Below are 27,076 nucleotides of genomic sequence, written 5' to 3'. Positions count from 1 at the left end.
CAGACTCCAAATCTACCAGCACTTTGATGCTGTACTTCTCAGCCTTCAGAACAGTGAGAAATAAATTTCTGTTCTTCTTGAGCCACCTAGCTTACCCTATATTGTCATAGCAGCCTAAACAGACTAACACAACCACTTTTTTCCCTGTTTTGCAGTGCTAGGGACCAAACCCAAGACCTTGTGCATTCTAGTCAAGTTCTCTGCCACTGAGCTACACACCCACAGGCCCTGAGACACCCATTCTTAATGCTATATCTACAGTTAACAAGACGAGTTTATCATTCAGGTAAGGCAACTCTTAGAGCTGACTCTACCAGAAAAAAACTCACAAACTCAAAAGATAAAATATTTAAAAACAAAAAAATTCTGATCTGAATTCTTTCCCATGTTCAAGTCACAAAACTTAAGAAGAGCGCTAACATAGCAAACCAATTGTTCCTTAATGACCAGCATCTCAGGACTTGCCCAAATGAGTAGAAATCATTCACAAGAAATGTTATCGATGTCCAGGGAGCATTCCATTCCCCACAATCCCAAGCTCTCATCAGAGCTGAACTATAAACTCTGCTTGTCCATTTCTTAACCACCACCACCCTAGAAGAAACAACCTTCATAGAACATCATTCTACAGCCCTTTGTATTCCTCTGTGTTCTACAACCAGGATCAAGTTAGACCACAAGAAGGCCATGCAAAGGACTCTGTCATCTCTACCTATTACATAATATCATCACTTCTAATTTTATGCCACAGAGACTAAGACATTGGTCATGTGGAATCTGTTACTCTATTACAAATAAATTTTATTGAAGCTTTTAATCATGCAAAGCTTCTTGCAATAATAAAGATGAGGATAACAGTATAGTCAGGCTTCCATATTTACCAGTTCCACATCTGTGAATTCAACCAACCACAGAGAGAAAATAGTCAGAAAAAATAACTGCCTATATGCTGAACATGGACAGAGTTCTTTTTCTTATCATTATTCCCTAAAAAATATGGTATAACAGCTATTCACATAGCACTCAATTATATTAGATATTTCAAATGATGAAATATCTAATATAATTTAAATATAAATTTAAATTATAATTTAAATCAGAGATGATTTAAAGCACAAAGGAGGATATGCACAGATTATATGCAAATACTATAACATTTTATATAAGGGACAGGAGCACTGTGGATTTTGATATCTCTTAGGAGTCCTAGAACAATCACCCTCAAATACTGAGGAATGACTGTAATTTAAACAATAATCTTACCCAGGAAATCTACTTTATGTTTTCAATCTACAAGTGGCTTTGTGTGAGAAATTGGTAAGCAACTTCCTTCCAAACGATGAGAATTGTTAGGTGTATGATCCCCTTTCCTTATGGCTGTCAGGAAACTCAAGTGGCCTTTGAAGCTTGACCACAGCAACTAGGAGGGCTCTTGCGGTCCCCACATCCCTGACCTCAATTTCTTACTTCTTTTAATATTCTTTCTTGTTTCTGATTTTCTATTAATTATTTTACTACAGGTATAATTCTGGTAGACCTCCTTAAATGCTTTTCTGACAAAAAGGAGAAAAAAAACCAGCAAATATAAAAATGGCTCAGGTGGGAGGTGGGACCTATTCAAGGAGGGAGTTGTGTTGATATGTCACAGTGGGTACAAGTGTCCCTAACCTGAAGTGTGTGGATAGGCTTCTGAGAAAACATGAAGATTTTGCAAGAGAATGCAAAATTATGGGTGATTGTGCTTTCTTTCTAGGTCAGCAGTTCACATGAGTCTCCAAAGGTTAAGAAACACTGCTCTAGGACTCTATAGCAGTAGGAGACCAAGAATCTTGGCCAATCTAAGTGAAACAAGAAAAGAGAGTCGGCGAGGTATAACAAAGGACTGAGTCAGCCCTGGGCTTATTCCAACCCAGCACTGTGTGTGTGATCAGTCTTTCTTATCCGAGCTGGACCATGGCATTATTCGTTTGGTTGCATATTAACCTACCAGATGGTCTGTTGTAGTTAACAAGGGTCGGCTGCTGCTGCTGCTGCTGCTGCGGTGCCTGCTGCTGCTGTTGCTGTGGTGCCTGCTGCTGCTGCTGTTGTTGCTGCTGCTGCTGTTGCTGCTGCTGCTGCTGTTGCTGTTGCTGCATGCCAGGCAAGGTCCTTTTCCCCTGCACTGCAAGCTGCAGTGTTTCGGGGAGGGGCTGGCCCCGGGCCAGCATTTTGTAAGCCAAAATCTGTGCTCTAAGCTGATGCAGCTGGACAGGACTGAAAGGCGAGGGTCCTCTGTTGGGCTGGTTCATGGCCTGTGGATCGCCCGGGATGAGGGGCCCTGGCTGGCTCGGTGGCATCTGGGGTGGCGTTGGGCCTCCTCCAGATATAGGGCTGGAGACATGCTCTGGGGCTCCCAATGGAGATGGGTGTGGTGACATGTAACCTAAAATAAAACACAAGGAGATCATGACCCTGAAAGAGAGGTATTCCTGAATATACTAATAGTACTCTACAACAACACTATATGGTAAAAATTTTCTCTAACTTATCAGTTATATATAGTATATTTACTATGTAATGGCATATTATGTATGCCATTAAAATTTTTCTAGAAGGAAAACAGGTAAAATTCATTTTTTTCACATTTTTTAGCAGAGCATTATAGATATACATAATGATGGGATTTGTTTTTACATATTTGTACATGCACACAATATAACCATATGATTTGACCAGTATCACTCCCCAGCACTTTCTCCCTCCCTACCTCCCAGCAGAGTTCATTTTCATGACATAGTTTATTTCAAATAACAAATCCAAAATATCCACATTTCATAATATAAAAATTATCGATGAGGTCTTTTGTGTTATTTTTTTCATACTAAGTCTTTGAAATCCAGTTAAGTATTTTACACTCACAGCACATCTTAGTTCTGACTAGCCACATTTCAAGTGATCAATAGCCACTTGTATCCTAGAAGGCAAACTGTTAGCGGCTGTTGTATACCTAAAGCAAAGGCACCAGAGGACAGTGCTATACAATAAAAGTAGCTCCAACTTAGGGAATAAAACCTAAAGGCATCTAACATATCTCAATGGGGAATGAAGAGTGTCTTACAGGGAAAGCAAATATCATCTGGCCTATTATTATGCAAGTTACCACTAATTTCCAGTTATTGAGGACAAGGGATTCTACACAATGTCCCAAATGAGTTCCACCCAGAAGCAGAGAGTGATCCAAGGACCAAGTGCAGGAGATTTATCCGGGAAGTGCAGGGACACTGGTAGGGATTTAGGAAGGTGATATAAGAAGGGAAGGCAGCCAATAAGAAGTGTATTATCAAGCAGTTGTTGCAGTGGGTCATGAAGATTAATCCAGTGCAAAGCTCTGGGATAGGAAATAAATAAATTGCTTTCAATTATCCCAAAGAAGGGATGAAGAAGCTGGGGTACTTAGACACTTACAATCATCAGTCACTGGTTATAACACAGGCTACTACTACCACTCAGGGAGACTAATCACCAGTCTCCTTGGACTGCTCTATTGTGGGTGAGGTGGTTGTGGGTGGAAGTAAACCAAAGTGGTGATTCCAGCCAGTGGCAATCAGGCAGGTAGGGGTACAGGAATGGCAAGGAGGACCCAAAGGTATGGGGGAAAGCATGCACTGTTACATCAGTCCTCCAATAACCCCAGAAGAAGTGCACTATTAACTCATTTTTTTTTAAAGAGAGAGTGAGAGAGGAGAGAGAGAGAGGAGAAAGAGAATTTTTAATATTTATTTTTTTTAGTTCTCAGCGGACACAACATCTTTGTTAGTATGTGGTGCTGAGGATCGAACCCGGGCCGCACGCATGCCAGGCGAGCGCGCTACCACTTGAGCCACATCCCCAGCCCCGAATTAACTCATTTTTTAAAGTGAGGAAACTGAGGCTCAGAGAATAAGTAGGTTCAGAGAATAAATCCTGGCAGCTCCAAGATTTAAACCAATATCTGTCTGTTTCTATTGTATACACTCTCTTTCCATGGTCTAATGTGTTTTGCTATGCAAAAATAAGTTAAGGACTTAAGTTTCTCTTAGCACCACTTAGCACCATTTAGGATATAATACAAAAACAAGAGTAACCTGTTAGGTTATAAGAGATATAAGTGGGAAATTTAAGAATATTTTACTTGAGGAATGAAAATTAAAATGGACAAAATTCCCAGGCATTTAGTTCAGGAGACAACCTGTACAGCCAGGCCAAAAAATTTCTACAATGACTGAGGGCTGTTGGCGGAGATCCAATATGGAAGAGAAAATGAAGTAACCTACAGTAATCCGAGACTCTCAAGTTCGAACAAAGTGCTAATTAAATCAAAAGTGTCACAAAACACAGTAACACACATAGAGGAAATGTCTTTGCCCTATTAAATGTTATGTGTCAAATTATAACACAGATCATCATACAGGTGTTCATTAGGTGAGGACTGTATATATAAATCTGTGTCAAGTTTGACCTGACAAAGCTCTGTGCATCTATGTACAGTCACAGAGGCCCATGAAGGTGGGACCACCACCAAACAGGCACTCACAAACATATTCACAAGATCAGAGAAAATAAAGGATACAATTTCTTTTCTTTCTAATTGCCACTGGGAGACGGAAGTAAATGTAGCATGATCCCCTGAGACAAAACAGGGTTCTGTTCTATGGATTGGTAAGAAGAGGAAGTCCATTCAAGGAACTCCTACTCTGAAGAGAAAAGGAAGAACTGCTAAGTCTCACTACCCAAAGCCTTACTACTCCATGAGGGAAGACAAAAACCAATCAGCAATTAGGGCTCTAATGAGTTGGTTTTATGAGAAAGCCAAGAAGATTTCCCTCCAATTAGTCTGAAAGACTAGCAGAAACTCAAGTCCCAACATATTGGTATTTATAATAAACACTTAGAGGACATCAACAACATATTCTTAACTTCTATCATTAATATTCCTCCTTTTTGATGAGCATTATGGTTTAGATCTAGAATGAGCCCCAAAGGCTCAAATAATTGAAGGTGTGGGCTCCAATGTAGTGGGGCTTATAGGAAATGATTGGATCATGAGGGTTCTCATCTCATTTATGGAATAATCCACTGATGGAGTCATAATCTGATGGCATTATTGGTAGGTGGTAGAAACTGTTGGAGATGGGACCTAGCTGAAGGGAGTGAGTCCATAAGGAAGTATCCTTGAGAACTACATCTAGTCCCAGACCCCTTTCTTACTCTCTCTTTGCTTCCCGGCCACCACAAGGTGAATTGCTTTGCTTTTCCATACCCTTCCACCATGATGTGCTGCCTTATCATAGGCCCAGAAAGGAATTGAGACAGCTGACCATGGACTGAAAACCTCTGAGACCTTGAGCCAAAATAATTACTTCCTTCATTAAGTTATCTTTTCAGGTATTTTGTCACAGCAATGGAAAGCTAACTAATACAAGGAGGCTTGCATTCATCCCTTAATTGTAATGCTGGCATAAAATGATATTTTGCTCATTATGGCATCTTTTGGACAACCCTACATCTACTGCAGTAAAATGGGACATGTGTCTTCTGCTTTCTGGTCATTTCCATTTCCTAAGGTTGACAAGGCATAGGATGCCTGATACAATGGGCCAAAATACTAAACAATGAAATTTTTACTCAACTACCTAGAAATGCTTATCAAGTCTATGAACAACGCATCATTACGAGGGTGAGACATGGCAAAGCAATGTTGTAACGATGAGATGGTTCCATTAAGCACAAGAATGCAGACTCTGAGAACATGATCACTGGAAAGTTAATGCCAAGAAATTTTACCTGAAATTTGATAAGAAGAAACTAGGGGTGGGAGGAATTTTATCCCAGAATTCATACAAGATGTTAATAGAATCATTCTGTCACAGTGTGACATTAACAATGTGACAGGGTCCCAGCTACAGAGAATTTTTCCCCCCTATATGAAGAGCATTTCATAAAACCTGAAGAAAAACAGAATCTAAATGATGTAACAACATAACATATTTTGGTAATTATCCTTAGTTGAGAAAACAGGGTGAAGAAATTGCCTGGGAGTGAATATACATTTGTCTGGGGATGACAATGTTGATGCAGATTCTGCTCTTTCTGAAATCTTATTTGATTGGCTCATTCAAAAGTAGTTAAAAAGTGGCAGTTTCCCCTCCCTGGTCTTCAAGGGCCATTATCTCCCCAGTTTCACCTTGCCTCTGAGAGAGAAGCACTAACCTCTCTCCTATTCATAATCCTGAATTTGTAAGTGCCAGATTTAGATGAACTTTCTCTACACACACATGCCCATTAAATATTGTATACCTGCCTATGATGGCTTTTTCTGTCCAATGCACTAAAAATAAACAATGTTATCATTTGGACCATAAGGTACACCATCCAGTATTTATTGAAGGAAATGGTTTTGCTTCCCAACCAATACCTTAAAATAACCTAATAGGTTGCTAGGTAGTTAAAGCTAGCAGCCTTTTGATCAATACCACACCTCTCTGTACCTGTGTGTTTATAAATGGCTTTCTACAATGGAGTTTTTAAAGATACATGCTATTAGCAAGTCTAAATTCTTCTAGATCATTATAAAGAATAGGACTACATTATACCAACACTCCTTTATTCAAAAATATACCTTTAATTTATTCCCTAGCCCACAATGCACTTTACTATTTTAGAGAATAACATTACACGTTAATTTTGATTCCACTGACTGCAGACCTCTGCATTTCAAAGTAATTATAACTTACAGAACTTACATAAAAATTGAGATCTATTTATAATTGTTGACTTTTGAATGCATGCATTTCTTTCTATACCTTAACTGAACAAAACTTACAAGTGTCCTTCCAGTCATGTGCTAGACATCTTGCCTAGTGTTGGAGACTCCAAGATAAATAAGAAGATAATTCTTCAGTTGAAGAAGGGAGTCAAGCCATTGGAGAAATTTTAAAAGAAATAAAAGCAAAACTGCTATCAATTCTGACTTGTGCATTTTCAGTATTTTTGTTGTTGTTGTTTGTTTTTGTTTTTGTTTTGTTTTGTTTTGTTTTGTTTTGAGGTTTTCCTGTAACTTCACTACTAGAGTCAGGAGCAGAGAAAGCCACCACCTGGATTTAAGAATCACTGCATATAATTCATCTACACCACTCAGGAATTAAAAATGTGATCTTTATTAGCTCTACAAACACATCTGGGCCTTTAGAATTTAAAACATAAACCTAGAAATGCTGTTTTAATCCATTCTTAGCACTAAATAGGTCAATTTTTTTTCTTCTTGTACTGTAAAATGCCAGAATGCTTCAGACTGCCTTTCTGACAACGGTCAAGATTCTATAAGTTAGGTGTAACCATCATACCTGCCTGCCACCAAAATTCAGATCAGAGTTGGGGATGTTCAAAAGGCCCATTTAGATATTAGTGGAGAAGCACTCTGACACCTCCATAACTTGTCTATTTTTATTTCAAAAAAACAGCAATTCTATTTTAGAATTACTATTAGAACTAAAAATATACTTCTCTAAATGCTCCCAGCCAAATATTTTCTTTCAGTGGATGGATATCTGGTCATGGATGAAGGAAAAACTCAAGCACACTTAATTACATAGGAGTATATACAGCAATGTGTAAACCATAGTAGTCTTAAATTAGAATATTTACATATCAATGTCAATTAGTGGTACAATAATGCATGCCTCTCCCATGCTGAATTAACCACACTATCATTCTGAAATCAGGCTACAATGTATTTAAAAGACTTTAAAGGCTATGGTGCATGCCTATAGTCCCAGTGACTTGGGAGGCTGAGGCTGGAAGATCTCAAGTCCAAGGCCAGCCTCAGGAACTTAGTGAGATCCTGTCTCAAAATAAAAAAATAAAAACAAGTGGGGACGTAGTTCAGTGGTAAAGTGGCCCTGGGTTCAATCCCTAGCATCAAAATTTTGTAAAAAAATGCTTTGAAGTATTTTAATATGTCTTCAATAGTGACAGAAGGAAAGAGAACATGTAAGGCTCAAAGGAGAAAAGAAATCTACCCTATGTCCATCTGGTCATTGTTGTGAGTTTCTGTGTTCCTCTCCATGCCAAAACATGTGACTATGACCTTATCTGGGAACAAGATCTATACAGATGTAGTAGATGTAGTCAACTTAAGATGAGGTCATACTGGGATTAGGGGAGGCCCTAATCCAATAACTAACATCCTTATAAAGAGAGGGAAATCTGAATACACAGATAGACATAGGGAAAATGTCAAGTGAAGAAAGAGACAGAGAACCGAGTGATTCATCCATAGGACAAGGAATGTCAAGAATTACTGGCAGCCAGAAAAAGATAACAGGAAGCAAGGAAGGCTTCTTCCCTAAAGCCTTCAGAGAGAGCATCACCCTAGTGCCACCTTGATTTTGAACTTCTGGCCTCTAGAACTGTAAGAGAATAAATTTGTGTTGTTTCAAGCCTCTCAGTTTGTGGTCATTTGTTATGATAGCCCTAGGAAAATAATACATCTACCCACCAGTGATAACAACTAATTTCACTGCCAGAAAACACCACCTTACACACAATGTAGGGACTCACATGACCTTCACATCTACACTGTTGTTGGCAGGCAGATCTGATTCTCTTTCTGGCCCTGACACGTACTAGATGTATAAACTTAGGAAAACAAAGTAAATTTGCTGAGCTATAGCTTTCCTATCTATGAAACAGTGGTAACATTATTCACCTTACAAGATCATGGTAAAAATCTTGGGTAAAGTACATAAAGCACTTTGCAGCATGCTTGGACACATGGTGGCTAGTAAAATTACTAGGACTTTGGGAATAAAATTATCCAAATAAATCATAAAGTTATGTTGGTAAGGATAGGGGTAGTTTTCTACAGGGAAAAGAAATCTTTGAATTTGACCCTCCTTAGACACATTTTTTGGAAGTTATATAAAACATACAGAACCACAATCAGGTGTCCAGCAGACACAAACCTTGGCTGTGTTGATCCATTGGACTCTGGGGGGGACCCATTCCTGGGTGAGGTGGTCGCATACCGGTGCCCTTCATGGATCCACAATGGATATCTTCCACAATGCCCTTGTCATGCATCCCATCGATGGGCTGAAACATTTAAAGGGCATCAGTTAGACAATTCTTTAAGGTATAATATCTCTAACTGTAGTTTTAAGAACTCTCTCCGAAGTCTTCAAAAGTGGGACACAGTCATCCATTACCCACTCTATAGTCACATATTTTACAACTCACAGGTGAGAGGGGGGAAAAAACTTATAACAATAAGATAAGTTAAATCATCTGGAAGTCAAAAGTTAAGGCTTTAAAAAAAAAAACACTGAACTTTTTTACTCAGCCATGTCACAACCTGCCAATAAAAATGAAGTCCTGTTCACAAGTACACAAATATAAGTTATTTTTCCATACCCTTTTGAAGGAGTCTTGAAGACTATTGTAAGATGAAGTGAGTCTGGCGTCTGAGGAAGACTATCCGAAGGATCTTCGATGATCTATTTTGTTGTTGTTGTTGTTGTTGTAAATTTTTTTTCATTGGAGAGGAAGGAACTATGGAAAGTTAAAAAGCTGGAAACCAGAAAGTTCCATGGCAGTTGGGAAGAGAGGAACAGACAAGGCAGAGAAGGGAATGGGGGTGAATACAGAAAAGGCACAAGGGTGAAACAGACAGCTAAGCTCCAGGGAGAGGAGGACTGGAAGAGGTTAAAGGCACAATTTGGAAATAAATATGACTATGGGGGCTGGACCCCGGATTGAGGCCCAGTACATGACAGACACACAATAAATAGCTATTGAATCCACATTAATCCAATCCAGAATTGGGCAATGGAGCCGGTGTTTGAAAAAGGAAAAGTCTATTCCTCCCCAAACTGTAATGGCCATGTTCAAAACAGCCTGAAAGGAATATTTCCAGGAGTTTATAGAAACCAAATGACTTCAAGCAAGAAAGTATGAGTGTTTGCAGTTTTGGAGAAAAGAAAGTTAATTTCTGCAGAGTCAAAAGCATGCACTTGAAAAGAGGAAAAATTTACCATAAAGAGGATGTTCAGAAGAAAAATGGGAAAAATCTGGTATAAAGAGTGTCACTGAGCCTGTTAAACAGTAATAATAGGGAGGAAATCAAAGCAACACAGCAGATGTATTTAGGCTACTTGTTTATTTATTTCCAGTAATGTTGAAAAGCAAAAAGCTGAAACTCAGGGGGAGAAGGAGGGGTAAGACAAGGAAGAAAGCAGCCTATAAAAAGCACATAAGAAAGTGAGGCATCTGGCCAGCAGGTGTGAGCCCCATGCTGCCTCTGGGTCCAATCCTCACTGGGAACAGGCCAGGGCTACAGGGAGCTAAAGGAGGACAGCAAAGACCATAAGAATCACAACATCAGAGTCACACAAAACAGAGAAGAGCATGAGGGTGAGAATATGAGAGTGTGTGAGAAAGATGGCAGGTAACCCAAACAGAGAGACCAGAAGAGAAAAAAAAAAATCAATAAAACCACCACATACAAAAACAGAACATGGCCCCAACCCTCACTTAAATGCTTCATTTTTAAATGACTAAATAATAAATAAAGGTTAGCTGAATATTATTTCCTTCTCATTTTCTCTTTCATTTTGAAGGTGAGACATCCATCCCCAGGTCTTTCTAAAATTCTGTAATTCACTTAGGCAAGTGTTTACTAGCAATAGATCGGAGCTAGAACACAGCTTTAAATTAACCTAAACACAAGATAATTTAATGATTGTAGTGTATCAATAGGTTCCCACAAAATATGATACAGAAAACAAGCAGTTTTATTTCTCTAGATGTCTGACAAGGTGAAAATGGATTTAAAGGAAAAAAAAAAAGGAGGGAGGGAACTTGGGGACACTGCAGAAATATCCATGATTTACTACTGAATCAAAAGAGGAAGTAACGAATAATGACAACATGATTCGAGACAATATGATTCTATAACGGCAAAAGAAAAGCAGAAAACAAAAAACAAAAGCCCTCCCACCTATATATGCACATCTGTGCTAATAGGTCGTTTTTACTGAACATGAAGGAAGATAAGGTCAGAAATGCACTACAACAGGCTATTACCTGGGATGAAAACCAGGATAACTGTTTTCTTATTTATTTCAGTATTGTTTCTCTTTTCAAAATAAGCACATACTACTTTCCTGATTTGAAAATCACCAAATAACATTTTTTTAAAAAAATGGCTCTTCCATATCCTCCCTTAAAACTGACCTAAAGTCCTACACAATTAGAGGTCACTTTTTTCTGTGGTGATCTTTTTGTGTCAAGTCAGCAGCTACTGCTTGTCTTCTCTGATGGTTAACTTTCTCTGTCAACTTGACTAGGCCCTGGGGTGCCGAGATATTTGGTTAAACATTCTTCCTGAGAATGTCTGTGAAGGTATTTGGCGAGGAGATTAGTCTCTGAACTGACCTGAGGAAAGCAGGTTGCCCTCCCCAGTGGGTAGGCATCATTCAACCCACAGAGGGCCAACACACACACACAAAGGTAGACGTGAGGAGATGTTGTGCATTGGATCTCCCTCCCTCCCTCCCTCCCTCTCTTTCTCTCTCTCTCTCCTTCTCTCCTTCTCTCTTTCTGACTGCTTAACTGGGATGTTGCCCTTCTCCTGCCCTCAGACTAGGGACTTACACCTTTGACTCTTCTAGTTTTCAGGACTTTAGACGCCAACTGGACCTATACTAACAGCTTTTCTGGATTTCCAGCTGACTGACTGCAGATGTGGGACTTCTCAGCCTCCATAACTGCATGAGTCAATGCTATTTCATAAATCTCTTTATATCTTCCATTGGTTTTGTTTCTTTAGAGAACCCTATAGATCTGCTGAATATCAAGCAGCCACCCTCCCCCCCTTGTGAGGTCATGCAAAGGGGTATGAAAACCTCTACATGTCATATGAGACAAAACTTTCAAATATTGAACAATGTCCTCACAGATTCTCTTTAGCTTACTGCTAACTTGAAGCAAATTGTTGCAGGGGATCTTGTTGAGCCTCATAAGTCTCTTCTCTTGCTGGGCATGGTGATGTACAGGAGGCCGAGTTAGGAGGATCTTACGATTCAAGGCCAGACACAGCAACTTAGCAAGGCCCTCAACTCAAAATAAAAATTACAAAGGGCTGAGGATGTAGCTCAGTGGTCGAGCATCACTGGGTTCGGAACCCACAAGAGAAAAGAAAGATGTCTTTTCCCTCTTCTTCATATTTCCTGTGAAGGCATAATGCTAAACTATACCAATCCGATCATCTTCACAGCAAAAATCTAAGTCTCATAAATAGAGAGGATCATTATAATCTTAGTCCAGAAACAAACAGCTGGACCTGAGATCTGCAAAATCAGTCTTCTTCCAAAACCAGAATAAGACTACTTCACAGAAAGACAGCAAAGTGCATTTTAAGGATTCCCTAAAAACGATTTAATTTCAATAAAATGTTTTTAAAAATCTGTAGAAAAGAAGAAAAGGACTCCTTCCTTCTACTCTTAGAATTTTTTTTTTTTTTGTACTAGGAATTGAACCCCAAGGCACTTTACAACTGAGCCATGTACCCAGGGTCTCACTAAGCTGTGGAGGGCTTTACTAAGTTGTTGAGGCTGTCCTCAAACTTTTAATCCTCTTGCCTCAGCCTTCTGAATTGCTGGAATTAGAAGCATGCACTACCATGCCCAAAGACTTTTAGTGATCTAATTTTTAAAAGTAAGTATCAGAATTTTTAGGGAAGAATAATCCTCAATACATTCATTTGTACATGATATAAGTTACTTAACACAGACAGGAAAAGACAAGACTTATTCACTAATAAACTCATTCACCAAGCCAAAATAGCTTCAACCCAAAAGTCACAGAATCTGTCAGAAATGCACAGCCTAACTCAGTATTTTAAAAAGCCAACATCTGATTTTCATGACTGGTACATCTGTAGCAATAAAAGTGCCTCAAAATGTGTGTTTTTAATAATATACAAGATAAGTCAAAGATCTGGCTTGATTCTCCTGTTAACCATAGTAGGAAGAAAAGTTGTGGGTTACCAGGAACATTAGCCATCCACGACTCAGAAGACAGATCAAAGGGGAGAGTAAACTCTAACCTTATGCAGCTGATGCACGCCTTCCTGTTGGAAGTCAGAAGAGCCCATGGTTGGCATAGGATGTGAGACGCTGGGGGGTCCAGGACTTGGTCCCATCATACTGTGGACAGAACCCGGGGATGGTCCTGGGCCTGGACTAGGTCCGAGGATTGGTCCAGGAGAGGGCCCAGGCCCTGGCGAGGGCCCCGGGTGGGGCATCGCAGCAGGGTCTGTGGGTGTGGACATTTACTTCTCCTGTCTCTGTCAGGCAGTAGAGTGACACTAAGTTGGAAAGCAGAGAAAAAGAAAGGAATGTTTTAAACATGATGTTAAGATCAGAATAAAACAGTCGTTAGCATTTGATGGTGCCATTTCTATAACAAACATCAAACAGAACTGCCCTGTCTCGTCCAGATGTTTGAGTGAGTGTGACATATATCTCCCTGCCCCAGTCTTTATGAAGACCACTTGTTTAAAAAAACACACTCTAAATGATTCCCCAGAAAGATATAAATCATCCAAGAGACAAAAAGACTCACTGGAGAAACTGAAATTTAACACATAAGCAGAATCTAAACAAGTTTGAAATTTATTACTGAAGCCAACTAATGCTCTCCATTAAATACTGTCTTGGACACCTTATAAGACATTAGCCATCCCAACCAAAGCCATTAGAATAGAAACCCCTTTAAAATGTATCCAAGAAAGACCCATTTTCATGAGTCAACAAGCATTCAAAACTTCACAGAGAATCCCAGATAGTTAAAAGGAGGAAAAAAAAATAGAATTTCATATGGAGAATGAAAGACAAGCTCCAATCATGGAAAAAAAACAGAAGCTGTGAAGATCAGACAAATAGATGTTCCAATACCCACATCTGTGATTACTAGCTAAGTTATGTAATCTTTAAATTATTTAAATGCAATGGAGTGTGTAAGAAATAGAGCTGGTACCTGACACAACAAACGGCCACTCTTATTCAGGGTTATTCCCTCAGGTATCTCCACTGGACCTTCAGTGATCAGAAAAGATATAGTAAGATGTGGGCCTCCTGCCAGAGAACTAATTGAAACTGAGACACCTGGACAGTGAAGGCCAGTGATTTGTCCCAGGCCTTGCTCTGGTCAAGCATCCCTGGGAGATGTGGTCCATGACTACTGGACCAGGGTGTAGGTGCAAACATTCTGGTTCTCCAATTTCAGCAGAGCAAGGTTAATTCTATCACCCATACTCCAAGGCTTCTGGACATCCCTACTGGGGACCTGCCTCACACACTGTGTACAATGGCACCTTGGATATGAGCCGAAATGAGGAAACAAGATGTCATCCAAATTCAACAATCCCAGCAAGAGCTGAATACGCTAATAACTGTTCAATATTCTAACGTTACCTTAGAGGCACACATCTGTACACGCAAAAGGTTTTTTTTTTTTTTCCAACCATTAACCCCCAGAAATACAGAATGAGATACCTTAGGTAACTTGCTTACCTACCATTTAGCGGCAGAGGTGGAATTAGACTGCAGCCATCTACTCACCCAGAACAGGGTTCTTTCCATAGTGAAACCAGGGGTGAGAGGAAGCACCAAACAAAAACATTAGATCCATTCCTCCTTACCCACTGTCATTTCTGGCTGTGTGTCTAGAATGTGAGGGACACAAAGGCACAGTCTGGCTCTTCTCCACTCCTCTATCCCCAGCACCTCCCACCAGCACACAGCAAGTACTCAAAGGACAGCTGATGAATAAACTGCAGGTGAAATTTCAAGGGCAAACTTGATTGGAGTCAACTAATTTTATAAATGAAAACTAAAGAGTAATCAGTGTTTGAGGTGTGTCTGCTTACAACAAAAAATATAAAGGGTAGGTAAAAATTCAGGCCCTTCCAGTAAGTAAACTAGGGCTAAAATGGGAAGTAGGAAAAGGCTACTTCATAAGGATTATAAGAGCAGGGCTACGACATGGACGTAAGAGAACCCAGTACAACTGGTTTCTAAAACAGGGGAGTATCAAGAGTATCAAGGGTGAATTATAATCCTGAATTCACCAGAAAGCCAAATATTATTATTTATTCTTTGTTACTAACAAAGCAGGCAGAAGTAACTTTTTTTTTCCTTCCACCCCCACTCTCACACAAACACACACATGTTCAGTCAGCACTTTAAATTTAGGAAGCTGACGTCAATTCAGGGGTACTACAAGTTATAACGTTCTTTCATGTATATCAGCAAACTAATCCACCCTTTTATTTTTTAGTGAATAAAAGGAAATTGCTTAGTTCCTGTTATGGTTTACCTTGAAATCAGCTTCAAGAGGTATTCTGATAATATACAAGGAGTTTTGAACAATGAAGATACAAAATACTAAAAAGATAGGCTGATTCCGACTTCTCAAGTTGTACATTTTAATATACATCGTTATCAATTTCATCTGAGAATCTTAAGAGTGTGCTGTAACTGCTCACACAGAGTCCCATAAAAATGCTCCTTGTTTTTTTTGTTAAAGGAAACTATTAAAAACTTCTTAGAGGGAAAAGCATATTAGAAGGGAAATGGAAAATCACAAGCACATAAGTGGAATGTTAATATAGGAACATGTTACATTGGAAAACCATTTAATAAGAAGAGAACACTCACATTCGTGGACGTAATGAACGGGTATGGCTCACAAAAATAGTATAGTTTAATCTCATGCCAAACAGGTAGTGAATGGCAGGAATCTGAACTCTCACAGAAATTGAGTGCGATATTCTGACTTCCAAGCCAAGCAGAAGTCCAAAGACCTGGGTCCAAATCTTAAGACCACCCTACTGGAGCCCTGGGGAAAGTGCTTGGGTTTCCTCTAGCATCTGTAGGCTTCCTGTAGACTCCCATAGGATTATCTCAAAGATACCTGCCTTGTGAATCCATGAGTCTATGCCCGCTGCCCCAGAAGCATCTCAAAGACTCCATCCAACCCTGTATGTGGTAGAGTTCACTAATGAATCTCCATGTCAAAACCAGGACTATCCCAGGATCTGCTCCTGGCTACCATGACCCAAGGGTACCCAACAGGAGGACCTTACAAAGACGAGGCCAGTAGTTCTGACCTCTTATTCTTGCTCTACATTTCTGGTGGCAACTTGCCTGCAGAATAAACCTGGGGGTATAAACTGCCAAGAGGTACAAGTCTCAAACCTCAAGCAGAGGCACATGTTATTACAAGTTAGTATGGTTGAGGTTTGAAGTCTAGTATTGGCTAACTCAGCTTCTCCCTATGGTATCCATAGGAACCCTGACCCCTTTTCTATTCTCCAAAGCACAAAAGAGAATATGGAGATGAGGTGGCCAGGGTGGGAATGGGCACAGGAGGGCAAGAGGAAAAGAAGGGGCTCAGATGACCTTGATAGGTGCAGACAGGTCTGTCCACTTGATAAAACCCACAACCTATTTTCTTTTGTGTTCAGGAAGGTGATGTACATTGTCACAGAAAAGAAGGACCTGTTCCACATTATGTGACTAATACAATGAGGAAAATGTGCCTAAGGGAGGATACAGTTACCTCCCATAGGCATGCACTGTGGGTTTCCTCCTCTTCCCCATAATGCTTTCCTCTCTCCCAGACCACGACTCCCTGAGGGCCAGGCCACTGTGTTCCTAGGCAAGAATTTTCCAACAGTACAACATGTCTTCTTTTGGTTCTGACATTCCTGCCTTTACAACTGGGGAGTGTGTGTTTTTAGAAAATAAAAGGCGCTGGCGCCTCACACTATGCCAAACACCACCGTCAGTCATCTTCGGCCCAACTGTCCTAACCCTCCTTAGCTGAAAGGCTCAGAACATCCATCTGCATATTAAAAGGAGTTCAACCCCATGGAATTTTAAGGGTCACCACTCCAACTATGACAACCCTGACAAAACTTATGCCATACTGTCTAATCACGACTCACAGAAAAATCTAAGACCCTCACACACATAGCAATATTTAAACATACATGTGCTTCATAATAATTTTAGTGACCTCAATTGAGGAGACGTATTGTCATGACCCCCATTAAAAAGATGAAGCCAGGAAGGCAGGGAGAGACAGCATGGCCTACCCAAAGTCACATCTGTTAACAGGAATGAAACCCCAAGTCAAAACTTTTTTATGACTTGACTCTCAGCCCAAGGATGAGCTGTTGTTGCAAAGACCAGGCCAGCCATCTGCCAGGACAGACAGTTTTCACTAGGGCCAGAACAATGTGCAGGGGTGGAAAATGGAGGACAAAGAAACAAAGATGCAAACAATGAGGGAGGTATTTTGCAAAGATCAGGATTTGGCTGTGACCATGCATTAAAATATCAAGGGAGAGAAGAGTAAAGGAGAGCTCTCGAGAGAATATGAGGTGAAGGCCATGTCACAATCTGAAGAGGTTGGTGACGTTGAATCAAACACCCAAAGGATGTATTTTCCGCCTCTCTTCTTTCCTCTACCGGAGTGTCCACCAGGCACAAGGTATGTAGTGCACACAAATATGATCAGATCAGAGGGCTTTCCCCAGGACTCTGAAAGTCTGCTAGGGAAGCAAGACTAAACGCAAAAATGGCAACAAGATGGAAGACCCCCCAAGACAAGGAGACATACACAGTTAGAATGTCCACATGGTGGCAGGGTAGGAGGGACTGCTTTCAGCTTGGAAGGTGGAGGAAGGAAGGGGAATCAGGGAGAGGCCAGACCTTCAGTTAAAGAAAACAAAAGTTTCTAAATCAATTGAGGGAAGGTCACCAACCTAGACAATACCTCTTAAACTGCTCTTTACCAAAGCTCATAAGGAAGCACAGGGAGGTTTGCATCTCCAGAATATCTTCCCACTGCTCACTCTACAGACAGACTTTGAGAGCCAGGCTAAAGGTAAAATACCAGAAATAAGAATTGAGCCCAGTTCATATCCCTAACAATAACTCAGTCTTTTTAAAGTTTTCTGGTTGCCACTGGAGAATGATAAGGCTCCAGAGATAGTTAAGATAAGAGTTCTTTTTATGTCTGTTTGCTGATTCAGAACATCTCTGACCTGACGCCCTGATTCTTGTTTTCTATGTAGCTTTCTCTATAAATGAATTGCTAATTCCTCCACAGAAGTAGCAACATTGCTAGAACTGGGACACAGCACTGTTATTCTTGATGGGAGAGCAGGCAGTGGGTAAGGAGAACAGCAAAGAAGATAAAGGAAATAAATCTACCAGAAGTCTTGTTTAGAGGCCAAGGTTGTCTGCAGAGATGGTGAAACATTACCAAGGCCCATGCTGCTTCTTGGTCCGAAACATACAACTTTAAACAGTGTACGATATGATTTGTGCCATAGATACACACACACACACACACACACACATCACACTGGCATTAAAGCTAAGGTTATGAATCATTCCATCAAAACCCTAGAAAGGCATTGAAAACACATCCTCATGGTTATTCATGTCAGCTAGCCCTCCCTTTCAAAGTCAAGTATGTTTTTAAAAGTTGTTGGATTAAAACTTTGCTCGTTTGTTGTGCATCTGTGAACTCTCCTTCATCCTTCAATCAGGGAAACAAATTAGGACGGGGTGTGTGGAACTGCTGCCTTCACTCTAAATAAACTGCCTTGGGACCACCTTTGCCCAGAGTCAGACCTGGCAAAGGCTGGAGGAAGCTCTGCACAACAGAAGATAACAACAAACTGCAGCACTAATTAGTCCCCCAAGAGCCCCAGGCATTGCCTGTGCTGGATTATGGCTCTTCACATCATCATCCCCACAGATACCTTGAGTTACCATCACACAGAGTTTACCTGTGACTCAATCTGATGGCCTCCTTAGTGAGGACTGATGATGTTCCCACATAGGAAAAATTGTTTTAAAAAATGTGACTACCAGAGACACAAAGTGTTGGAGACCCCTCCACAAAGAAGCACTGCAGCAAGGTATCCCTGTAATCTAGGACTCATGTCCACTGGTAGCTAGAGCCCTAATCACAGATAACTTATCACTCCAAAAACTCAAGTGAACCAAATTTCTAGGCAATTTGTCATAACAAAAGCCAACAAACTAAACCATTGAAAGCTAGTTTCAAGGCATGACACCCCCCAATACAATCACTCATATACATTTACATGTATGCCTGCTCTTCCCAGGTCATGTTAGGTCCTTTGCAAGGCAAGCCCATTTTGGATACTGATAAGAATCAATAATAGCCACTTCCTTTTCTTTTTGCTAAGATAGTTTTATTTATATATCAAACATACAAAAGAAGAATTTGAAATGCAGACTTTAAAACTCCTAGTTGAGATGGCACACTTTTACTTAGCAGTGCAGTTCAATCATTATATGCCAAATGAACCAAAGTTATATACATGAAGGATTATTTTTCATATGCCCAACTTGCCCTGACTTTCACAGCAGCAACAAAACTTCAACAATGAACCCTTCAAGTCCACTGAAATTAAAATGGATAACTGCCATTTATGACCTTCTTCAGGTTTCAAATTCCTTACCTACAAAATAGACATAATAGAAACCAGCTACAACCTCAATTGCAAGAAGAACCAAATAAAATATTAGATAGATAAGAAGACATTTTGTAAGCTATTGGATACAAATGTGCACTACTGCCAGAATTCTTCTAAAGGCTCCAATTCTCATCTTAAACTTGAATCTACAACTCTCTAGATTAATCTAAAATATTACTTTGTTCATGCATCCTTTTGACTCAAACTTTTTGAGAGACAAGCCTTCAAAACACACTGGATAAAATATTCATGCTATAGCCTGGAAGTCAAGTCTTTCTACAATCTCTGACTTTATCTTCTAAAAACTCTTCCCAACTGGAACCTCTTGCCCCAGGCAGCCAGGTCAAAACAGGTTCAATGGTCCTCCCACAGCTTGTTTGGGCTTGATGCCTGTGATCTCAGGGTTTTCTTCTGATCTGGTATGATTGGCACTCACCACCTTCCCCAACCGTACACCATCTCTAAGACCTTATCTGCCCTATCAACTCAAGAGAGCTTGCCCTGATCTCCCTGTACCACAAAGCCTGAGCAGTTTACATTTCAACTTCTATGTTTAAATGTTCAGGTACATTCTGTAAAATACATAAAATCTCAATTACAGACCATCGATTTTCTAACAGAATTTTAGACTCTGCTTAATAGCATTTCAGAACAGCACAACAGCAAACCACAAAATAGCTGCAAATATTTGCAAAGCTATTATATGCCCCCTTCTACAAAGCACTGGTTGAAGATGGGACAGGGTTTACCTTACAGACATTCAGTTTCCAGGGTAACGACTCATCTCCCAGAGGATTGGCAAAAACTAGAATACACCACATCAAATAGGTAAAGAAATGTACAACCACTCAGAAGAAAGAAAAAAAAAACGTAACTGATGTGTAAACTGATAGAGGGTGCCCTTGGAGAATTTGTATGACAATCCTTTTCTTGTTAAGAGATTGTTTCTTTCATTTTTAAGTAATTTTAACTCACAAATTCTGAATTCAGTTTTAAAAGGGAGGAGATTTTGGCTACATTTAATGGTTTTGAAATTTTAAATTTTATTTCAACTTGTGTGGATCCTACACATCAATTTATAAAATGGCCAGTTCATATTTAACTTAGGTCAGATTGTAAAAAGTTTCTAAGATATCAGTACTTGCACAGATGTAGATCTCATATTAGTGTAGGAATGAGGCTTATATTGATGTTTGTCCACCTAACAGAATATTTTATATTTCAAAATCCATTAAATTATACAAGCATTTGGCCTGATTATACCTGTCTAAATGTCCTGCAAATCTTATATATCTGGTAAAGTATCACTTCCATACTAGGTTTCCATTGCATAATAATATATTTTGAACCCAGAAGCCCAGAAGTTACCATTTATGTCAAAATCAAATATTTTATATTCTATATCAAAAGTATCATTTTGAGTGAATTAAAAAGATGTTTATAGACAACATTCAAAAGACCTAGCCATTTAGCTACTGGCTTTCATCCGCTCCATTGTATGTTTTGCTAAGGCATAATTATTTAAACACCTTTAACTATACCTTTAAAACTTTTATTACTTAAAAGTTATATTCTGAACACTTGCAAGGAAAAGTATTACATTAACATGAGAAATAATAAAGTTATAATAAACAGTAATAAAGCTTTAAAGTTTTCCAAACCCAGGTTGCAAGATCCTGGTGATAAATACCTTAGGCAAATGGTATTTATGCTGTCTTGAATAATGAGTCTGACAGACTGTAGTTTTAGAATCCTATATTCCCTTCCAAGTATTAAGTCACAACTTTCATGGGGTTGGGTTTGTGGCTCAGAGGTAGAGCACTCACCTAGCATGCATGAGGCACTGGGTTTGATCCTCAGCACCACATAAATATAAAATAAAGGTATTATGTCCACCTGAAACTAAAAAATAAATATTAAAAAAAGAAAGTCACAACTTTCCTTATGGAAAACATAAACACCTTAGGCCTTCCTAAATACTCTACCAAATAAATTACCACAATCTGTAGTTTTTGTTCCTAACTACTTATGGAATGACCCATGAGTTTATTAACTGGCTAGATATTAAAGTTTCACAATAAGAACTCTTTCAAAGGTGACAGAAAATTTAGCATCCCTCTATTGGCCAAAAACAATCTCTGAAATACCACATTTAAAGAGAAGGAATTAATTAGAAGGTAATTTTTTAATATTAAAAAAGTGAAAAGAAATCAGCAGTAGCCCCCAAGTGTAACTTTTCACATTATGGAAATAGTCTGATCTGATCACCAGAAATCATGTAGAAGGGAAATGTGACTTATGTGTAGATTCTTCTAAGGCCACTCATGTTAACAACTAACTCTCCCTTTCTTCCTTTAAAATCACATTGACCAGAAATAGTCAAAACTTCTGGTGGTTAAAATTAGGCCTTACTAGTAGTCCCTCAACTTGCTAGAACTGGGAAATAGTCCTTAGCATTTTATTTGTGATAATTCAGTTGTCCTCATGGCAGCATGTCAAGATGTCATAAATAGTGATTTATTATTTCTCTGGGGTATCAAAAAGCTGCTGAGCTAGGAGAATTTGACAAAGGCCTTGTTTACAAAGTAAGACTTCTAAAGGAGAAAAAAAAACATGACAACACTGGAGGACAGTGTCACTTTTATAATTTATGAGAGTTTTCTGTTTATGGTCTTGCTCTAATACATAATAAGTCTTTAAAATAAAAATGCCAAAATATTACAGTATTATAAAAGATCCCAATTACCTTCTAGAAAAGAATGACATGAGCTTTTACAATGACCTGTAGAATGACTTATCTTAAACTTAATCAAAGAAAACCAGTCTTAAATAATTATCTACAAAGAATTACTTTCTAGTTATACTCTGTTAGGAATACTTGAAACAGAATCCAAGCATTAACAATATAATACAAGCAGAGGCACTTTTTTTTTTTTTTTTGGTCAATTCTAAGCCTCAGGTGTTGGTCAAAGCACTTTTCAAGAAACTTGATGAGAAATGCTCAAAAACCACTTTAAAAACGAACAAAAGAAAAGATCTAAGGCTGCTTTGAACATGCTCTTGCGGTGAATATTTTCTGTGAAACACCACAGTGCAGCTAGTGCCAATGCTGGGATGTAACTGATATAACTCATAAGAGAAAGGCTGCATTGAAGAAAGCCCTCCCTCTCTTGCCCCAATCCCTAATTTATTTTAAAATGTTCTTTACCAATATAGTATCTCTCTTTAATGCCATCAACAAGGTAGATGGACCTCTGATCTACAGAGGAAGTTTTTTTTTCCCTCAGTCTACTTTAATAAATATCTTTTGAACCTAACAGGTATCTCTAAATCCCCTTTTTCAATAGTAAACATCTGAGTTAAAAAGGAACATTAAAAAAGAAAATCTGGGCTAATAAAAGGGCAATTAGATTTCTAAAAGAAAAAGTGTGCCCCAATTTGCATAACAATGCACCAACTAGGATTCAAACCTGCCACACCTCTTAACACTTCACCTGGGTGCTACCAGTAGTACTGAAGCCTAACAACTGCAGTGAGGCCAACAGGCTTCAGGTAGTGACCCTCCAAGTAACTGGTAGAAAATACTACTGAAAACATCTGCTTGTGCATATACAAATATATAAACACACACACAGCATCAGGCATTTTTTTTTTTTTGAGTAGAGTTTTAAGGGATTTCTGAGTCCTACCTGGGTAGGTGGGCAAGAATTTTCTGCTACTCAACTCCCAAACAACAACCCTAGCAATCTCACTGTTCACAGGAGCATTGTGTTCATACAAGCAAAGAACACAACCAGGTGTAATTCAAAAAGTCCTTTGAAATGGAAGTTTAAGATTTAACTCTGCGATTAGGAACGCAGGGACATTAAAAATAACAACTCAATGCAGTAAACAAACGTGTGTCCTTAACGTCTTCCTTATGCTTCAACGTTACACATACAAAGGAATACAGGTCTACATAATGACCAGAAAGGAGACAATGATGACAGCTCTCCAAAAAATCACAAACCAGGCTAGATTTGCTTTATCAAAAGCACCAGACTCCATGACATTAGGGAAGAGGAAAATGAGGAGACAACCTAGCAAAACTCTCCCAAAAGTTATATAAACAAAGGAGGGAGAAGCCCAGTGTGGGCTTTGCACCCATGTGCTACTAAAATTACATAACACTCGGTGCAGATACTGAATAAGGAATGGATTCTGCACAACACCCCCACTCCCTCCAAGCCTTCGTCCTTGCCTTAAAACATCCAAATGCTTGCTTGGCAAGAGCGAGTGGACAACTTGGAATATTTATTTTATTGCTAGAGTAAATCCTGCGAGAGTTGGAGACACATTTAGGCCCGAAGTTTGAATGTGCAACAGCCGCAGGGAGCCGCGACTCACACTCTCCGGACCTGGAGGAGAAAGAACTGACAAGCGACAGCAGTCAGCAAGGCCTCCTTCTTCTCCCTCGCGGTGCCTCCCGCTGGAAAGTTTTCCACGCAATCGATCGAAGGACAAGGAGCCCATTTCCCCCGCCTGCCTGACTTTGCAGGAAAGGCGAACCGAGAGAACGGAGGGGGCCGGCAGGGAAAGAGCTAGAAAGCTCCGCACGCAGCGGGCGGCGGCGGCGCAAGCTCCTTACCTGAGGGACGCGGAACAAAAAGGGGCGCGGGGCTCGCGCAGCCAGGGCGGCGGCACAGGCGGCAGTAGGCAGCGGGTCTCAACGCTGCAGCCCTAGGCCGGCGCCCGCGGCCCGGCCCCCGCGGCGGCCGCTTCCTCCTTCGCGCGCGTCATGTCACGGCGATCAAACATGTCTGTGTGCGCTTCACTGCTGTGACTTCCTGATTCTCCGCGGCTCGCGCGCGCACACACACACTTACACAGCCACACGCACACGCCACCCCCACCAGCCCTTGCCACCGAACCTCGCCTAGTCCCCCCCGGGCTCCCAGGGAGGGCGCGGGCGGGAGCCGCTACCAGCGCGCTGCTCCCGAAGCACTGGTCCCGGCGCGCACAACACACACTCACGCTCACGCGCAGACACACTCGCGCCTGCCCCGAGGGCGCGGAGACGCGAGCCGCGGGATCTCACCGCCCCCTCCCACCCCTCCACTCTACTTAGCTGCCCTGCCAAACTTTTTTTTCCTGCCTGATCCACGTCCAACTTCCCTCCACCCCACCCCACCCCCCACGCAGCCCGACCAGCCCCGTGCTCACCACCATCCCCTGCAAACGGCAACCCGGATAAAAATAATGCAATCCAGGCGGCGGAGGCGGGGGCGAGCGCGCAGACACTGGCAGGAGGCGATTTCCCCGCGTGTACCGGAAACCGGCCCGAGTGCCCTGGCCAGGACGCGGGTGTCCGCTGGAGTCCGCACCGCTGCGCCCCGCCCCGCGCGGTGCAACTGCTTGCAGGCTGCGAGGCCTGGTGCGGGGCACCCGGTGGCACTGTGCTCAGAGTGCGCCCTGTGGCCGGAGGGCGCCTAGGGGGTGGCGCGCTGGACCGGTTATTTGGGGAAGTGCATCGCGACACCTTTGCAGATGGCATGGCCGTGTTTTGCAGCGCAAACGGGAGGGGGGAAGACGGCCGGGTGGAGGAGGGAGAGCAGAGGAAGGGGTAAACCAGGTTGGGATGGGAATAAAGCAAACTCGCAAGCAGGGAGCGAGAAGGAAGGGGTGCGTGTCATCGTTGGGAGGAGGCTTCCACCCAGACTCCCCGCCTCTCGCCCTCGCCACCCCTTATTCCCTCCCCACCGCAGCCCTTCCCCTTCCCGGGAGAACGCCACCGCAGCTGCCCGGGTGCGCGCGGGTCCTGTTTGTGACAGTCAGGCAGAGAGGATTATCCGGATCATGGCCTCCCTGGCCCGCAGCCGCCGCGGCTCTCCCGGGTCCCAGAGCTCCCCTAGCACCCAAACGATCCCAGGCGCCCAGTGTGCCCGCGGCGGTAGCCAGGGGAAGACACGAAGCAAAAGAAAACAAACCCGGGGAAGGGAAGGGGAGGGCAGGGTAACGGAGCCCGGGTGGCACCTCCGACCTCCTTCTTTGGGGCCTCCTTGCTCCACACACCTCCGGCCCTGAGCACTGTGGCCGGGGCCGGACACACCGAACTTCAATACCCAAACCCACACTGCTGCCAGTACCAGAAATAGAGACTCCGCAGCGCCCCGGGCACAGATCTCAGGGCAGTCCCCTTTCCTAAAGGCCTATCAGTCAGAGCCCCCTTGCCTGCCCAAGGGAACGCAGAGAGTGGAAGCTGACACCTCCGATCCAGCATGCACCGACCCTGCGATAGTGGCCACCGCCGCCTCCTCGGCGCGCCGGCTCCGGCTCTCCCGCGGCGATCTGCTCGCGTATCCGCAGCCGGAGCCCTTTAAACAAGTACCCGGGAAGCGGGTGGCAGCCGCGTTCATTGGCAACCTGCCGCCAGCCCGGGCTCCTCGCCCTCCTTTCCCGTTCCAACTCTTCCGGGGAGGATTGCTTGGGATGAACTGTCGCGTTTCCATTTTCCTCCTTGGTCCCCCCAGCCCTTCTCCTCCTGCCACCAGCCCTCTCCATTTCAGCTTTTAAGGGGATGGGGGGATTGCAACCTGGCCGAGCGTGTGTTGCAACGTTGAGTTGGCATCGCATCACTGCCTACCCAGAGTCAGGGCAGTGGTTTGTTGGGATTTCTCCCCTCTTGCCCCCGTGAAGTAGTAATTATTACTGTTATTATTAGAGCAGCGAGGTTCGGTTGAAACTTTCTCGTTTCTTCCACCGCCGCCCGGGAGCTGTTGTTAGAGCATTCCACCTGAGGCCCGCGGGGAGGAGGCGGGCTTTTTTGTTGTGGCGGTTGGCCCGCCTGTTTGTTTTGGTCTCCGTGCATGCACAATAAATAATAATTAGGATAATAATGAATAATCCCAGGCGAAGGCGGCGCAGTGCCGGAGGGGTTTGCCCGGTGGCTGCAGCGGAGAGGCCAGAGGGAGGGAAAAGAGGAGAAAGGAGTTGTAAGTTATATTTACCTTGCTCGCGAGGAGTGTGCTGGCTGAATCTCTTCCCTCTCTGAGTCACCCAGAGTACAGAAACAGAGGGAGAGAGGACTAGATTATGAATATGACTTCATTGATGACAGCCATCCCCTCCTCTTCCTAAACTCCGGCTCCGCCCCGCGTCCCACCCTCGCCGCCTCCACGGGCGCCGGAAGACGCGCCGCAGTTGGCCCCGCGCGCCGCTCCTCCCTGCCCGCCCGGGCGCGGGTTGGCGGGACGAGCCTGTCACTCGCCCCGCTCAGCGACTCCGGGAGCGCGGGGAGGGGGGGAGGAGGGGGGTATGCAAGAATGTGGATTGAGACAGCTCTACTGTATGCGTGGATCCGTGTGTGTCTGCAAGGCGCCGGCTCTCGGGCAGTGTTTGTGCCTGGAGCAGGGAAACTGCGCAGGACGCAGGACGCGAGAGACCCAAGCCCTGCTGGACTTGGGCGCCCCTTATATCTTTCCTGGCAGTCCTCTT

General features: G+C 42.2%; 1 protein-coding gene across 10 annotated transcripts in view; it reads right to left on the bottom strand.

Moving 5' to 3' along the window:
• The window catches only part of Smarca2 (SWI/SNF related BAF chromatin remodeling complex subunit ATPase 2), a 165,659-nt gene extending 138,916 nt beyond the window's left edge, over nt 1-26,743 (bottom strand). For 3 of the 10 annotated variants that reach the window (XM_005324077.5, XM_005324078.4, XM_078047582.1), the window contains exons 1-4: nt 26,590-26,743; nt 13,124-13,384; nt 8,982-9,111; nt 1,988-2,422 (exon numbers count right to left, since the gene is read on the bottom strand). In XM_005324077.5, the coding sequence (XP_005324134.2) occupies nt 1,988-2,422; nt 8,982-9,111; nt 13,124-13,348 (790 nt within the window). In that variant the 5' untranslated portion in view covers nt 13,349-13,384; nt 26,590-26,743. Of the gene's footprint in view, nt 1-1,987; nt 2,423-8,981; nt 9,112-9,429; nt 9,568-13,123; nt 13,385-14,055; nt 14,115-24,230; nt 24,498-24,805; nt 25,281-25,870; nt 25,986-26,589 lie in introns of those variants that run through there. The other 7 variants (XM_021725610.3, XM_021725612.3, XM_013358052.4 and 4 more) reach the window with 7 other exon arrangements.
• Between the last annotated feature and the right edge of the window lie 333 nt (nt 26,744-27,076).

This window comes from Ictidomys tridecemlineatus, chromosome 4 (genome assembly GCF_052094955.1).
Source record: "Ictidomys tridecemlineatus isolate mIctTri1 chromosome 4, mIctTri1.hap1, whole genome shotgun sequence".
Classification (NCBI taxonomy): Eukaryota; Metazoa; Chordata; class Mammalia; order Rodentia; family Sciuridae; genus Ictidomys; species Ictidomys tridecemlineatus.
The sequence above is the reverse complement of the archived record's forward strand: the minus strand, read 5'-3'. Positions and strand labels throughout refer to the sequence as shown.